Genomic DNA, 15541 nt, shown 5'->3' with positions numbered 1-15541 from the left:
TCACAGTGTGTGGCCCCAAAATCACCACCATTCCAGATAATGATCCTATTTGTTTAAAGAGGATCCTTATTTGGCATGGCAGAAAATGTGGTCAGAAGATGACCATTATCAGCATAAGTGTGCTGTCATCATCTGACTACAATCACAGACCACAACAAAGCTATAAGTGATCTGGCCACTTGTCCTAAGAGATGATCAGCTGGATCTCATCCGACCTGGCCACTCACATGTATCTAAATTAAATAATGATACTGCAGTTCAGGTTAAGTGGTGGGAACAGCTTCTGTGCAGCCACCTTTAGACCTACACACTATGGAATGATAACCTACATACATATTTGTGAATAATGAGAGCGTTATTTTTAGATGTTAGTTTTTTGTTCCCTCTTACGTATTACATACACACTCTCGGTGACCTAGCATGACTTGTTAAGCAGTTATAGGAGACTTCTAAATAGGGACGGTTCCAGTAGGAATAGAATAATGGGTGTCTTTGCTCTTTCTTAATAATCAAGTTTATGATTGCTGCAGGCACTTTGGTGTAGACAAGTTCATTTCAGTGTTCCCTGCTAAGATCAAAATTGTATTCAGCATCATTTTATTGAATGCCATTTATCCTGGGTCCACCAAGTCATGGTTCCCACCATTATGCCTTGTTGTAATTGAGTCTGGATTCTGTTAGACTCTTTCTTTTAAAGCAGAGAGAGAGATGCACACACAGAAATATTTAAAAAGGGGTGAAGTATTTGTTTTTATCTCTAGACTAGATATGAGTGCTTTTTTTGAAACTGCTCTGTGAAATATTCTCCTCATGCCACATTTTCCTACATATTATTGAAAATTTTAACAGCATTTGGCCTGAATGTTCCCATTCCTACTACAGAGGCATCCTGCAGCAGTATGAATACTAACTGTCATCATCCCAAAATGAGCGTAGCTTTCTGTCACCTCTCTGCCGTGAGGTGTCTGGTGGACGTCCCAGAGACACTTCATGGCTAATTGACTCTTCCCCTTAAACTATAAATTCTGCATAATATGGATTTACAAATGCAGTGCCATTACACTAAATGGCAAAGCAAAAGTGGAACACAATGATTGTATTCCTAATTTTACTCTATTTATGAGCAAGGCTGCCAAGATTTTGTTAATGTCTTCCCTAGAGCTAATCTAGGCTCTAATCCAAGCCTAAACATAAATCTAAATTATGCTTTTTCACTATTATAATAGATCTCTGAATTTGCTCCTCAATTTCGAAAACATGCAATAACTCCTTTAATAAAATTGATTAATTTGTAAGTCAGTTGAAGATTTATTGCTCTCAAGGGAGGTTGATACATTATACATATGGTGTTCAGTCCTAAATTTCCACTTCCGTTATGAAAAAGAAGATTAGACGCCCCACTGCCAAGAGGAATTTGGAGCAAGTTTCTGGGCCCCTCTACACACATAGTAAGAGAAGGGATGTGCACCACCGCCGTCTAAGTGGGCGTGACCACATAGTGATGGGGACATGGCCAACATAAGCTGTGGCTGCGCCTCTTTACACATGACATTATAGGGGGAATTCAATTAGCTGCAAAGTGTCTCCGGAACGTCCGTGAGGCACTTCACGGCGGAGATTTTGACAGAAATTTCTACCATAATTGAAGGCAATGTCTGCGATGTCTGCGCGCCACATTAACGGCAGTTGAATTCCCCCTGATTATGTATTAAAATGGTGTTGCTCTCACCTACCTGTTATTGCAGCTTTCACAACCTAGTAATGGATCCTTGTATGGATCCTGGAATGTTGGGACCTGTTTGGAAAATGTACATGAAAATAATTAGTGAACATAGATCACGCAGTATATAATTATATAGCAAGCAAAATATGCTTGATAAGAATAATCACAGATATCTATATATTTGGATATGGTTAGATAATGAAACACAATTGTAGATGAATAAGAGAAATGGCTGCCTCTAAGGGCTCCGCAACCCCAGACAAAGTTAAATACATAACAAAAAATAAGAGGCACTCAATAACCCTTAAACATAAATTTAATAACGATAAGAAAAAATGACATAAAATTTTAAGATCCAAATTAATTTTTTTATAAAGTAACATTATGGGGGAGATTAAATTGGGGGTAATGTGGCACATGGACATTGCACTGCGCACACTGGCGGCAATTACAGTAGGAATCTCCACTGCAAAGTGTCTCGTGGACGTTGCTGAGACAACTAATTGGATCACAATAGGTCTCACAATACAAAAAATTATAAAGTATATGTATATATATATATATATATATATATATATATATATTTATTTAAGGGTTTTTGAGTGCCTCTTAATTTTTGGTGTGCAGTATATAATACATACATTATGATGATACATAACATTTAACATGCCATCTCCACGGTTTCTTCATGCCACCCCCTAAGCCATGTCACGTCACATTAAACCCCCCAGACACATCTTACCCCCCCAACACATTATAAGCCCCCAAGATGCATCATACTACTCCTGGACACCTCATACCCCCCCAGAAACATCATACCCCTCTGAAACATCATACCACCCCCAGACACATTATACCCCCCAACACATCATATCCCCCTGACACATCATAAGCCCACGCCAGATGCATCATACCCCCCAAGACATATCATACCACCCCACAAACATTATACCCTCTGACACATCATATTCCCTCAGACACATCATATCCCTCCTAGACACATCGCCAGCTCGCTTCCTCACTCCCCCTTAACACCCCCTCCCCCCACCCCCCCTCCCCCGCCCCATCTAAAGAGAAATTGCGATTTTTTTATTTTTTTTTTCAAATCATCTTAAAAAAAATTGCTTATCACTCTGTGGGGCCTGTGCCTCCAGTCAGCCTGGGACCCAGTAATTTGTACCCGCTCTACCCCCTCTCGGCATCCTTGACCAGTAATGTGATAAGGCAGCTCTGGTCGTATTTGCCTGTATGAATAAGGGCCAACTGTGTGAGTCTTCAACGGTTTCTCTTATTTGTTCACTGAAGCTTGACATGTCTTCCACATACAAAGCTTCACAAAACCTGCTCCAAATTCCAAGTCCATGTGAACCACCTTTGGAAAAAAAATGCCAATATTTTGCTTTCACTTGTGAACTTGAAATTGTAATTTATTTATTTTTTTAATCTTTTATTACATAGTCAATTTTACTAAAATAATTAATATATTCTGAAAAATGTACACCAGGAAATTGTTTTCCAAAGGTCTAATTGTTCTGAAGCAGCACCCATTGGAATAATTAGTTGCTGGTTGGATATTTATTACCACAGTTACCAGCATTGTTCAACATCACTGTGTGCGCATTAAACATTTACACCATCTATGCTTCGCAGGCTCTATCTGTTTCCCTGTTTCCCTTGCTTCAATCATCCTCTCTTAATGTCTGAAACAGGGCGCCTAACTAATAGGAAAATGGAAGATTAATATATAATAATAACAACAGGTATTCTTTAATGTTATCTCAAATTAGATATAAAATATAACTTTATCTCTGAAATGTATTTAAAGTAAACATGGACATATGTTGAGCTTTTCTTAGGGTTTATATGTTTGCAAATTTAATTCCTATCCTATATGCAACCATCATCTGTATACACTGTAGTAGACTGTATATATATCAATTGTAAAGCGCTACGGAATTTGCTGGCGCTATATAAATAAATGTTGACGATGATGATATATAGCACTTACCTCTCCTATGTTTCCTGCCATCTTCGGTCAGCAGTCCGTGGTCTATGGCCCAGGCTCCCACCACTGCCTCATCCTTTCGATGTCAGTGGGTTTGAAGCAGAGTCATAACTAGGGCTGTACAATAAGGGCAACTGCCCAGGTGCAAAACTTGAGGTGGGTGCAAACGCAGGGCCGTAACTAGGGCTGTGCGACAGGGGCGACCGCCCAGGGTGCAACGCTGAAGGGGGGCGCAATTTAGGAATATTTTAGGTTAATTTGATTAAAATTGAGGGCTAGGGGAGCGACATTTGTCTTTCTCGCTCCAGGCGCTAGAATTCTAAGTTACGGCTCTGCGCAAACGTTTATTTGATAAATGACAGTCATGGTGAATATGGAAACAATGTAATTCTGAAATAAAAGAGGTCAACTAATCCAGTGCTGATGTAGCTGGAGAAATATACGTCCTGTAAGAACTGTACCTATATAAAATGAATATGTTTAGATAGGTTCTTCTAAATCCAGTATGGAGTTTATTCTAGATATCATAACACACTTAAGGTTTAAGTGAACTCAGTGCCTACATGTAGTGGAAGTGGACATTTTATGTACTGAAGAATCAGCCATGAGCCTGCAGCCTGTCAATCCACTCAGATGTAGTCACTAAACCATCACACATTTCCTAATAAACATTCCAGCTTAAGCAAAACTCATTTTCTTTGCATCTTTAGCTGGAGATTTGATGTTTCAACAAGTCCCATTGGTGGAAATAGATGGCCTGAAACTCGTACAAACTAGAGCCATCCTGAGTTACATAGCTGGAAAGTACAACTTGTATGGAAAGGACCTGAAAGAAAGAGCATAGTAAGTACTTATCTTTACTTTTTCTCTCTCATGTAGTGTTGGACACATTGGCGCCCCCGAATATAAGCATTAAGAGATGCATTTACGTGCATATGCTCAGTCAGGTGCTTCTCAAGATGTGTCCAGTTTTACCGCTAGTATATGCCCAGCTTTACCACTAGTGTAAGAAGTTTGTATACTTATACACCATGATAGCATAGGAAAGAGTAGGGACACCTAATAATGTGGGTCGACAGTTTTAGTCGTAAAAATAGTAGAAAATTTGCATATCCCTGCCCCTAATGTTGTGTTTTAAACACAATCAGCACAAATGAACAGCATCCTCTACCTGCCTGCCTCTGCCGATAGGAACATGTATATTGTATGGTGCAGCTACCAAATACTGATATTAGTGGAAAAGGGGACGGGGCACTAAATCGCCCGCCTCCACCCCAAAAAATCTATGTCTGCCCCAGTTTGTACACAATATAATACGGTAATGAAATGTCATGTACATAATAGTGCCTGGACAGTGTCGGGCTCTGCTCACATCGGAAATGTGCTGAGTCTGTGTACTTGTAAGACGGTGTTTTTCACATGTCGCTGTGTTTTTATTCTGATTATTTATGCCGCTGTAAACACTCTCAGTGTTTACAGCATCGTGAAAGTGACTACCACTGTGCATATGGACCTAGGCATACGTATTTGTGGTGTACATATGAAGTACGGAGAAGTGTATTTTACTACAAAAGTAAAAAACAAAAAATAGACTTAAATCCAACTTTACATGAGCCTCTAAATTCCTTTTCTTGCATTATTGTAGACCAATGGTTTTATTAATGCCACACATTGGAGACCAGTCCATTTGTACTTTATTTCAACATTTAAGAAGCAATAATCTATATAACCTTAAATGTGTCAGGGAATTGATACTTTCTTAATGTCCAATAAAAATCTGCTCATTGGGATGATTTCCAAAGTAGTGGCATATTGGTGCCTTCTGCCCACTTGGTCCTCGTGTCATCATGTCTACTGTCGGGGTAGTCAGTACCGTCTTACTGACTACCACCGTTATGTACATATAACTATGTTATTAAAGCAATTTGCAAGTCTTCTCTTTATCAGTGAACTGTGATTTAGAATGACATTATACTAATATACTGTATGGTTCTTTTACTAACATTACATTTAGTTTGCACTGACCCATAGCAACCAATCTGTGTAGTGGTATTTAGACAACAAAAGCAAGTGTCTGGCTACTATGGTTTATATGCAATGTTAGTAAATGAGCCTTTGTGACTATAGAAACTGGTCTCTTCAATGTAAGGTGTGTGTGTTTGTGTGTTTATGTGTGTGTGTACCTGCATTCATATGCTTGTGGGGACATTGACCTGTTTACACACCAGCACTGTGGGGACCTGAGTTGTAGTGAGGACAAAAATTGAGGTCCCCACAAAGCTACTCAAGGCTAATCAATGCAGGGGACCTTGCTGATATGCTCAGCATAAAAATCTGGTATGTCCCCGTGAGTCACATTTGTCGGAACAGTGTGCGTGTGTCCAATATGGAGGGGAGAAAGTGTGTGTGCATCCCACTGCTAGAGGCCAGTATTCCGTCCAAATGTATAGCAGGAGCAGGAAAGGAAATAACTGCATCCTGCCGGTACTTTGTACATCAAGCAGGTAAAGACACAAACGAATCCATCTGCTGCTGAAGGTAAAGCGTGGACAGTAAAGCATGACAGAGCCCACCAGTAGCTCCGACTGTAGCCCAGAGTGCAGTGGACATAAGTATGCCCCTGACACTTCAGAGGAGAGCAGTTCAGACACCAGCGGTGATGTCCCGTTGCCCACCAGAACAGCAGAGTGCAGGTACCCAGAGATGTGTTCCATGTACGACCATTCTCGACCTTCTGCTAGCCGTGTATAAAACACAAAGTGTAGGAGAGACTACGCAGGGTCAGTCCAAGAGCTATCTAGAAACAGTGATGGCTCCAGGGCTTATAACAAAAAGCAGTACTGCCTGTACTGTGAGAAGCCCCTCTTAAAAATTGCCCAACACTTGGAGCATGTTCACCGCAATGAGACTGAAGTAGCCTGGGCCCTGAAATTCCCCAATCACTCGAAAGAAAGGTGCATGAAATGGCACATCTTCGCAATAGGGGCAACTTTGCAAACAATGCTGAGGCAATGAGCACAGGCCATGGCGTTCTGATCCCGTGCAAACTTTCAGACAGAGAGATGGATGCTAAAGGCTTCATGTACTGTGTAGCCTGCCAGGGCTTGTTTGCAAGCAAATACCTGTGGCGACACATGAAAAGATGTAAGCTAAACCAAGGGGCAACAAGCTCACACCTGGCAAGAACAGAATCCAGTCACTGTGCGCCTTTGCTCAGCCTGTTCCACCTGACATCAGTGATGGCTTTTGGAAGCTCTTGAGTGACATGACCCAGGATGAAGTCTTACTCACAGTCAAAAATGATTGATGCATCATGCAGATAGGACAGCATCTGTTCAACTGGGTCAGATCAGATGTCGGCAGGCACGAGTACATTCGTCAGAAGCTTAGAAAAATGGTCAGAATACTGCTACAGGCCAGAAGAGTTACCCCTTTGGAGAGGATGGGAGACTTTACCGCCCCATCGAACTTTCTACACGTAATAGACGCTGCAAAGCTGGTAGCTGGCTATGACGAGAAGACAGGTACATTTAAGACACCCTGGCTGGCACTCAAGATCGGGCACGGCCTGCAAAAGATAGCGAGCATTGTGGAGCCCCAAGCCATGATGCAGGGCTGCACTGCAGCATTAGAAAGCACACAAAATTTCAGGAAGCTATATTAAGGAGTCTAAGTGGAACTTTAGCCTACTGTATCATCTGTATATTAACACTAAACATATACTTCCTTGCGCCTAGGGAGTTATTTCCAATTTTTCTAAGTGGAACATGCCTCAGCTCTTACTTTCACGGAAGATGTGAAAAAGATTGCACTTGTACCTCGATGAGAAGCAGCAAGCCTACCAAAGTGGTCTATCGACGGAGCCTACTGTTAACCACTGGGCATTACTTGCAAAGATCACCCTGGAACAGGTGATTTTGTTCAATCGAAGAAGGGAAGGGGAAGTTTAAAAAATGTATTGGATCTCCACGAAGATGTGGCCTTAGCGCTTTCCGAGGTTGAGAGGAAGCTCTGCCGGCACTTCACTCGCATTGAAATCTGAGGAAAACGAGGGAGAAATGTCCACATTCTGCTGACAGCCATGCAAGCTGCAATGGAACTTCTCGCAGAAAAGCGTGACAAATGTGGAGTGGATAGACAAAATGTCTACATGTTCGGCAGACCAGCTGCCTTGTCACACTTCAGAGGCTCCGATTGCATATGACTGTTTGCCCAAGAGTGTGGGGCCAAGCCTCCCCACACGCTGTCTTCCACAATGCTTCGAAAGCACATTGCCACTCTCTCGAAGGTCCTCAACCTAACCGACACAGAACTGGATCAGTCGGCAGACTTCCTTGGGCACAACATCAAGGTGCACCGGCAGTATTACCGCCTCCCAGAAGGTACCCTCCAACTCGCCAAGATCAGCAAACTGTTAATGGCTCTCGAGAGTGGCAGACTGGCCGAATTCAAAGGCAAGAATTTGGACGAGATGCACATTGATCTGGACTGTAAGTGGAAAATCTGGTGTCTGATGTATGCTTTTGACTTTTACTTCGGTCATTTAGATATCTGTTTCTTTTTAGAACCGGTCTAGCTGCAGAGCTACATGTCGGATAATGAGCAATATATAATTTAGAGACAAAAAGATCAACAAGTAGATGTATGTGCAAAATTAGATGTGTTACTTGATTCAAGTGATAAATCTAATATACATTTGCTGCTTTTCATTCCAGCATTGACATGTATGTAGAGGGAGTATGTGAACTGGTGTTACTGGTCCTGTTATCATTCTTTCTTCCTGAAGATGATAAGGAGAAACAAAGATGCCTCATCAAAGACAAAGCATTGCACAGATACTTTCCTGTATATAACAAAGTAAGAAAAGTTATATTTAAAGAAACATCATTCTAAAATGTAGTTATATAACCAATGTTAACCAATAGCCAATGTTTACACTGAAGTAAGTGTGTGTGTGTATTTCAAAACAGTTCCTAAAGACAATATGCAAATTATTGTGATTTCTTTTGTACTAGACCTTTCTTCTGCCATCCTCTGATTCCCAGAGTCAAGGGTGGCAACCTGGCACAAGTTTACACCCAAAAGCCAGTTTATGGTCAGGTTACCTTTTTCAGTGTATTATTCATAGCATATTCTGGTGTGAATTAAACCAGGAACCAGGCTTAGATGGTCCATTAAAGCGCCTGAAGATACTTCTGTGGAAATGGGACTTTATAGCATTTTATCAGAAAATCATGAATGTGTCAACATTGTAGATTTGTGTGTGTTTATGGGTATCAAATTACATCTAATATTTTAAACCCTAGTGGGGACCCTCATAGCATAAATTACTGATGGGCGAAGCATACCACAGTCCACTGCCAGAAGAATAAAAGAGGTGTATGGAATTATTTATCGTTTTAGGCCTTAGAAAATCAGGATTTTTTGGTTGGAAACCAGCTGAGTATGGCAGATGTGCTGCTGCTTGATGCCATTTTATCAGTGCAAGAGTTCCATGATGACATCCTACAGGACTTTCCTAACTTACAGGTAAGCATTGCACAACATCCCACTGATCTCTTATATTTTTGCTTCATTTTTGGTTTGACAGTATGACATCAGTATGTGCCATTGCTACCTCAGATGACAGCAGATCTCACTGAGAGCACACATGTGGGCTGTTCCTTCTAGAGAGGTCCAGACTTAAGTACTGCTGACAGACCTTTCAGTTAGGTCTGATCTATATTCCAGAGGTTCTGCTTAGTCTACATAGTGGACTATCTGTCCTCCCTACCAGCAGATAGCAAATATTGCCTTATAGAAAAACAAGGAGTGGTAGCTTGTCCCAATGGCTCGTAGAGACCTAATTGTGTATTCCTGTGGTTGCCTTTGGTGATGGTATCTTGGTGACGGATGGAAACTGATGACTAGTAGTATGACAAGTTACCTGGTTGTGGATGACATAATTTGGCCATCATCAGGCTCTCAATTGAGGTCTTCAAGCCACAGACCCTATTCCTGTACAGATTGGGGGAAACATGTCATATTAGTATATCTTACTCATGTGCCCACCCAAGGGAGATGTTTTTGAACAGAGTCTCAATTGAACATTTCTGCAACAGATATTTTTGCCTGGAAATTCCTTCTCAGCTCTGATAACAAGTACACCTAACTCTACTCAGCTCCATAGCATGGTACATTGATTCAGTTAAAGTGTCTCTGACAATAAGATTGTTGTTTGTTTTATAATTCAGCTATTTAACAACATGTTTAACAGCATGTTGTCTGTATTTTTCTCCCATGAAATGAGAATATGCTCGGTGTTACTATGGAGCTGGGAAAGTTGTATTCATTTTTCATTAAATTTTGTGACTAGGTGCCGAGTCTAGCATGGGGGTTCACTAAGTTATCTAAGGGTAACGGTGCTATTTATATGTATACCTACACGTAAAATATAAACTTTATGATTATTAATGTAGTGCTAGTCTACTGCAACTTCCTGCTGTGTATGTGTGTGCCATTCTTTTGTTGTGCCAGTCTTTAATGTAATAATAAATCAAAATTTAAATATTGTACATCTATTTGATAATCAGTTATATTTATTTGTATTTTAATATTGATTTTAATTTTACTGAGTCTTAATTTTTTAGTAAAAATAATGAAAATCCACAACCATTTTATAACCAACTGTTTCTTTGTCACATAACATTGTAAAACTGAGTTTCTTCTAATCTTTATGCTTTAGGCTTTTAAAGAAAGAATCAGTGAGATTCCGACAATAAATAAGTTCCTGCAGCCGGGGAGTCAAAGAAAGCCGATGGCCGATGCAGTGTATGTAGAAACTGTGAAGAAGCTTCTTTACTAAAAGTGAAAGTGAAACGCGTCGGACTACTTTCCAGGAGACTGAAGAATGCTGTGTAATATGCATGTCTGCGATTTACATTAAAATTTCTATTCTAATACTTTATTATCTTTCTTTAAATGTTATCTCCACACATTCTTTTATCTTTAACAGTTATATAAAGATTTAGTCCATTTTGGCACCACTCAACCTTTTAGCAACTTCCTCCCTACAACCTCTTGGTGTAGCAATTCAGTGGAAGTCCCTCCCCCTGCATCATTTCTAACAAAGAAGAGCTGTAGCTGGAGTACTGGAGCTGTCAGGTGATTCAAGCTGGGACCACTTTTATTCTATGCAGGACAGTACGTTATTTATGTAATTTCTGAGCAACCAGTTGCTCAGTCATTTAACCCTTCAAAAATGCCACTTATTTACATAAAAAATGCTTCCAACCACTTTGGGCCAAGCTGAACTTCTAGTCTCTGTAGGAAATCCCTACATTCGCTGAATAAATTCATTTAACTCCTCATAAATACTCTAACTACTACTTTTATTCAAATAAAAAAGATGGGTATGGTCATAATTACATGACAAGAGCCAACTGAAGGCAGGTTGATTTCACTTGCAGGTCATATGTGTGTGTGCATAGATGGCAAACTCGTGTGCACTGTGAAATGGGTAGCCCAATTTCCCAATTGGGCTACCAAATAAGAACTACCCTAACTGAAAACAACTTCAGCTCCAATAAGAAAATGTGTCACTAGCTGTACTGTACCATCATTGTTGAGACAGAAACACATACATAGGCTTTTGGTCTCAACAGGGCTGCCATCAGAAACTGTGGGGCCCAGTACCAATTAATCTGGCAGGGCCCCCCTCCCCATACATGGTCCCCCCTCCCTCTTCGCCATACGTCCCCTATCCCTCATTGCAGTACATTCCCCCCACTCCCTTATCACTGTAAAGGTTCTTCTCCCCTAAAGAAAATGTCCCCCCTCCCCCTCAATCACAATTAATGTCCCCGCCCCCCAATCACAGTTAATGTCCCCCTCTCCCTCCCCCCAATCACAGTTAATGTCCCCCTCTACCTCCCCCAATCACAGTTAATGTCCCCCTCTCCCTTCCCCAATCAGTTAATGTCCCCCTCTCCCCCCAAATCACAGTTAATGTCCACCTCCCCCCCCAATCACAGTTAATGTCCCCCCCAGGCACAGTTAATGTCCCCTCTTCTATCCGCCACTCTCCTATAAAATGAATACCTAATAAACTTACCTTCTCCTCCGCGATGCTGCAGCTCCTGGTCACTGATACACTGGGAGTGCGGCACGCAGTAATGGATTCACCGCCCCGCACTCCCAGCCTATCAATGCCTGGGAGGCGGAGCTGCAGCAGCAGTCAGACTGAGTGGTCTTTCCGGGCCCCCTAGTCTGTCCGGGCCTCTCACAACAGTACTGGCCGTATCCCCCTGATGGCGGCCCTGGGTCTCAGTAATTTACCCTTTGAGATGTCAGTTTACTCTTTTTAAGGCGCAATTTTTCTGATTCTACGGTAGAAATATCTGCTCAATTTTCCTCTCACCTCTATGGGCTAGGACGAAAAATGAGCAGATATTTCTGTCAAAATCTCCACTGCGAAGTGTCTCCAGAATGTCCCCGAAACACTTTGTAATTTAATTCCCCTGTAAAGGTTTATAAGGACACAAATTATGTGGTTACACAGCACATATCCTTTTGTGTAAATGCATCTTTGGCCACCTTGTGCTTACATACTGTATGTGTATGCTGTTTCCAACTTATTGGATATGGCTGGGACACTTGTGTATCTATTTGCAGTAGTGTGGGATTTCAGCTTTATTTGGCCTTCCAAAGTTGGCTTCAATTCAACAGTTCTCCTTATCTCCCATTAATTATCGCTAAAAAGCACATCATATTATTTTATTTTATTTTTAAACTGAACTAAAAATCTCGTTCAATGATGAAACAATGTTATTCCGATTCTGCATTGTGTATGCACGCACTATAGGTCATGTCCATAGATCTCTATGGAGTGTGAAGAGTCACAATCTTTTCAGCCGATGGTTATGACAGATGAAGAGCACAGGTCTGAAAGGTGATCAGTTGAACTTTGAATATTTATTCAGCTATGGAATTTTCTTTACCTGGCATAGTTTAAAGATTAATGTGCAAATTAAGTTTGGGTAAAAAAAATGTAGCATATAACAATTAGAGATGCTCAGGCTCGGTTCCCCGAGAACCGAACACACCCGAATGTAGCAGATCCGGATAGCGAGCCGGCTCGGTACTTTTACGCTTTTTGGAATTGAAAACGAGGCAAAACGTCATTGTTACATCGTCGGATCTCGCGTGTTCATGATTCTGTAAGTACCGCCCTTCACTGCGATCCAGCGCCATTTCACAGAGGGACACAGAAGGGGTAGCACAGTCTGTAGAGCAGTTGGGCAGTGTCATAGGTAGAATAGAAAGAAGAGGGGGTAGCAATGTTCTTCAAAGTCTACAGTGACATTCAGGAGAGCTCCATTGCTAATTGTCATTGCTGAAATAGAATTACTAGGTCTGGCAGGCTTGGTCTTCTAAATCTGCAGTCCCATAATGTACAGTGTTATATATAGGTAGCACACAAAGAGAAGAGCTCCATTCCTCCATTGCTAATTGTCACTATTGAAATACAAATACTAGAGCTGGCAGGCTTGGTGTAAATCTGCAGTCACATTGTACTGTGTTATATAGATAATACACAAAGAGGAGAGCTCCATTGCTCCATTGCTAATTATCATTGCTGAAATACAAATACTAGGGCTGGCAGGCTTGGTGTAAATCTGCAGTCAAATTGTACAGTGTTATATAGGTTACACACAAAGAGGAGAGCTCCATTGCTCCATTGCTAAATTTCATTGGTTAAATACAAATACTAGGGCTGGCAGGCTTGTCTTCTGAACTTGCAGTCAAATTGTACGGTGTTATATAGGTTACACTCAAAGAGGAGAGCTCCATTGCTAATTGTCATTGCTGAAATGCAAATACTAGGGTTGGCTGCCTTGGTGTAATTCTGCAGTCAAATTGTACAGTGTTATATACGTTATACACAAAGAGGAGAGCTCAATTGCTAATTGTCATTGCTGAAATACAAATACTAGGGTTGGCATTCTTTATCTTCTGAATTTGCAATCAAAATGTACGGTGTTATCAAAATGGATTCACAGCAATACACAGAAGAGCAGGAGCACCAAGCAGCTGCTGGCACCAGGCATGATGATGTAAACTGTCTACGTCATCTGGTAAATCCTATGTTAAAGTGCATACTGTTTGTAAGTCAGGGGAACCAAATGTTAAAAAAACACCTTTCACCTTGGTCAATCAAAAAAGACCTGTAATCCAGGCAAAGTTATCTGCAGAAAAAAAAAATTGCAAACATGCCATTCTACACTCGCAGTGGCAAGGAAAGAATGAGGCCTTTGCCTTTCTCTATGAGTGCTAGTTCTGCACCTTTCACTGAGGCATCTTCTTGTAAGGTCAGTCGTGACCAAGCAACACCTTGTCATTCGGACTCCAAAAGTGTTGTCCAAATACTTTTACATGTGAAAGCCGAGCTGAAAGAAAACAGTAAGGCATTAGAGGAAAATGTAGGTTCAGATTCAGAAATGACACAAATCCCTGAGGAGAATCTATCCACGAGTGCTATGTGAAATCCTGAACATTCTTATAGTGTACCCATAAAGAAGGCCCCTTTCAGCCTTTCTGCAGATGTGTGCCTGGACAGCCCAAGTATAGTCGGTGATACACAAATTGAGGATGCCACTTTGGAATTGCAACAGGATGAGGGGGATAGTTGTGTAGCTGACAAAGCTAATGAGGATGTTGCTGAGGATGATGTTGTTTGTGTAAGTCCTGCACTCAGTTCTTGCACATGATTGTCATGCCTGGACATAAGACCAAAAAATCCACCTCTTATGTGTGGAATTATTTTTACCCAAATCCTGACAACAGTTGTCTAGCCATTTGTATTGTTTGAAACGAATTCATGGCAAGCTGTTGGGAAAATCAGAAACTTATGCTAAAAAATAAAAACAAGCAGTCCATCATCAGCTAGGTTCCTTCTCTCACCTACATCCCGACGCCTGCAATCTACCCCCACCAGACCATTCTCATCAATATCCTCAGTAGCGAGTTAGTCCTGCATCCAAGTTGGTAAGGCTAGATGACTCCTCCACTATCCTGGATTTCTCACAAGAATTCTTGAGTGTTAGTCCCACTGCTGCTGCCGCTGCTGCTGGGGGTGAATCTTCATCCCAGAAGCAGAACAAGACTACTAGTAGTTTACAACAATTGACTGTTAAACAATCCTTTGCAAGAGGAACCAAGTATGAAAGCTGTCACCCAATTGCAAAGCGGATCACAGACACCATTGTAACTATGCCACTATTAATGCAGTTGGTTTTAGACAGTTACTTGAGGTCTTGTGTTCCCCTTACCAAGTTCCATCACTACACCATTTCACTAAAGAAGCTATTCCTCACCTCTACCAGAAGGTTCGTAATTAATGTAATTATTGGGCTACAATATGCCAGTCTACACACTGTACACTTAACCACAGATATGTGGACAAGTGGTACTGGGCAAACTAAAGATTATATGACTGTGACAGCTCACTGGGTTGGTGATTCGCCTTCACCAGCAGGAACAGCAGCAGCATGTTCCCAAGTATGTCACATTTGTCAGATGCAGGCTACTCTGTGTATCACTGACTTCACTAAGAGGCATACAGCTGACAATCAGTTACAAAAACTAAGGGATGTCATTGCAACATAACTTATCTCGCTTGGACTCCTCAGGATGTGTCATTTCTGATAAAGCAACAAATATTGTGAGAGCATTACAGCTGGGTGAGTTCCATCACATACCCTGTTTTGCTCACACAAGAAACTTGGTATTGCAGAGCTTTTTTAAAAATGACGGGGACGTATAGGAGATGCTGT

At 41.3% G+C, this 15541-nt stretch overlaps 2 protein-coding genes across 4 annotated transcripts in view; both read left to right on the top strand.

Annotated features, from left to right (window-relative positions):
• Nucleotides 1-10667, top strand: part of LOC142144085 (glutathione S-transferase 3-like) — a 48219-nt gene extending 37552 nt beyond the window's left edge. For all 3 annotated transcript variants that reach the window (XM_075202490.1, XM_075202492.1, XM_075202491.1), the window contains 4 exons: nucleotides 4439-4571; nucleotides 8444-8585; nucleotides 9132-9257; nucleotides 10453-10667. In XM_075202490.1, coding sequence (XP_075058591.1) covers nucleotides 4439-4571; nucleotides 8444-8585; nucleotides 9132-9257; nucleotides 10453-10572 — 521 coding nt within the window. In that variant the 3' untranslated portion in view covers nucleotides 10573-10667. The remainder of the gene's footprint in view (nucleotides 1-4438; nucleotides 4572-8443; nucleotides 8586-9131; nucleotides 9258-10452) is intronic.
• The window catches only part of LOC142144086 (glutathione S-transferase 3-like), a 134611-nt gene that overhangs the window by 10586 nt on the left and 108484 nt on the right, over nucleotides 1-15541 (top strand). The window lies entirely within an intron of this gene.

The sequence above is a fragment of the Mixophyes fleayi genome, chromosome 3 (genome assembly GCF_038048845.1).
Source record: "Mixophyes fleayi isolate aMixFle1 chromosome 3, aMixFle1.hap1, whole genome shotgun sequence".
NCBI classification, from domain to species: Eukaryota; Metazoa; Chordata; class Amphibia; order Anura; family Limnodynastidae; genus Mixophyes; species Mixophyes fleayi.
The sequence above is the reverse complement of the archived record's forward strand: the minus strand, read 5'-3'. Positions and strand labels throughout refer to the sequence as shown.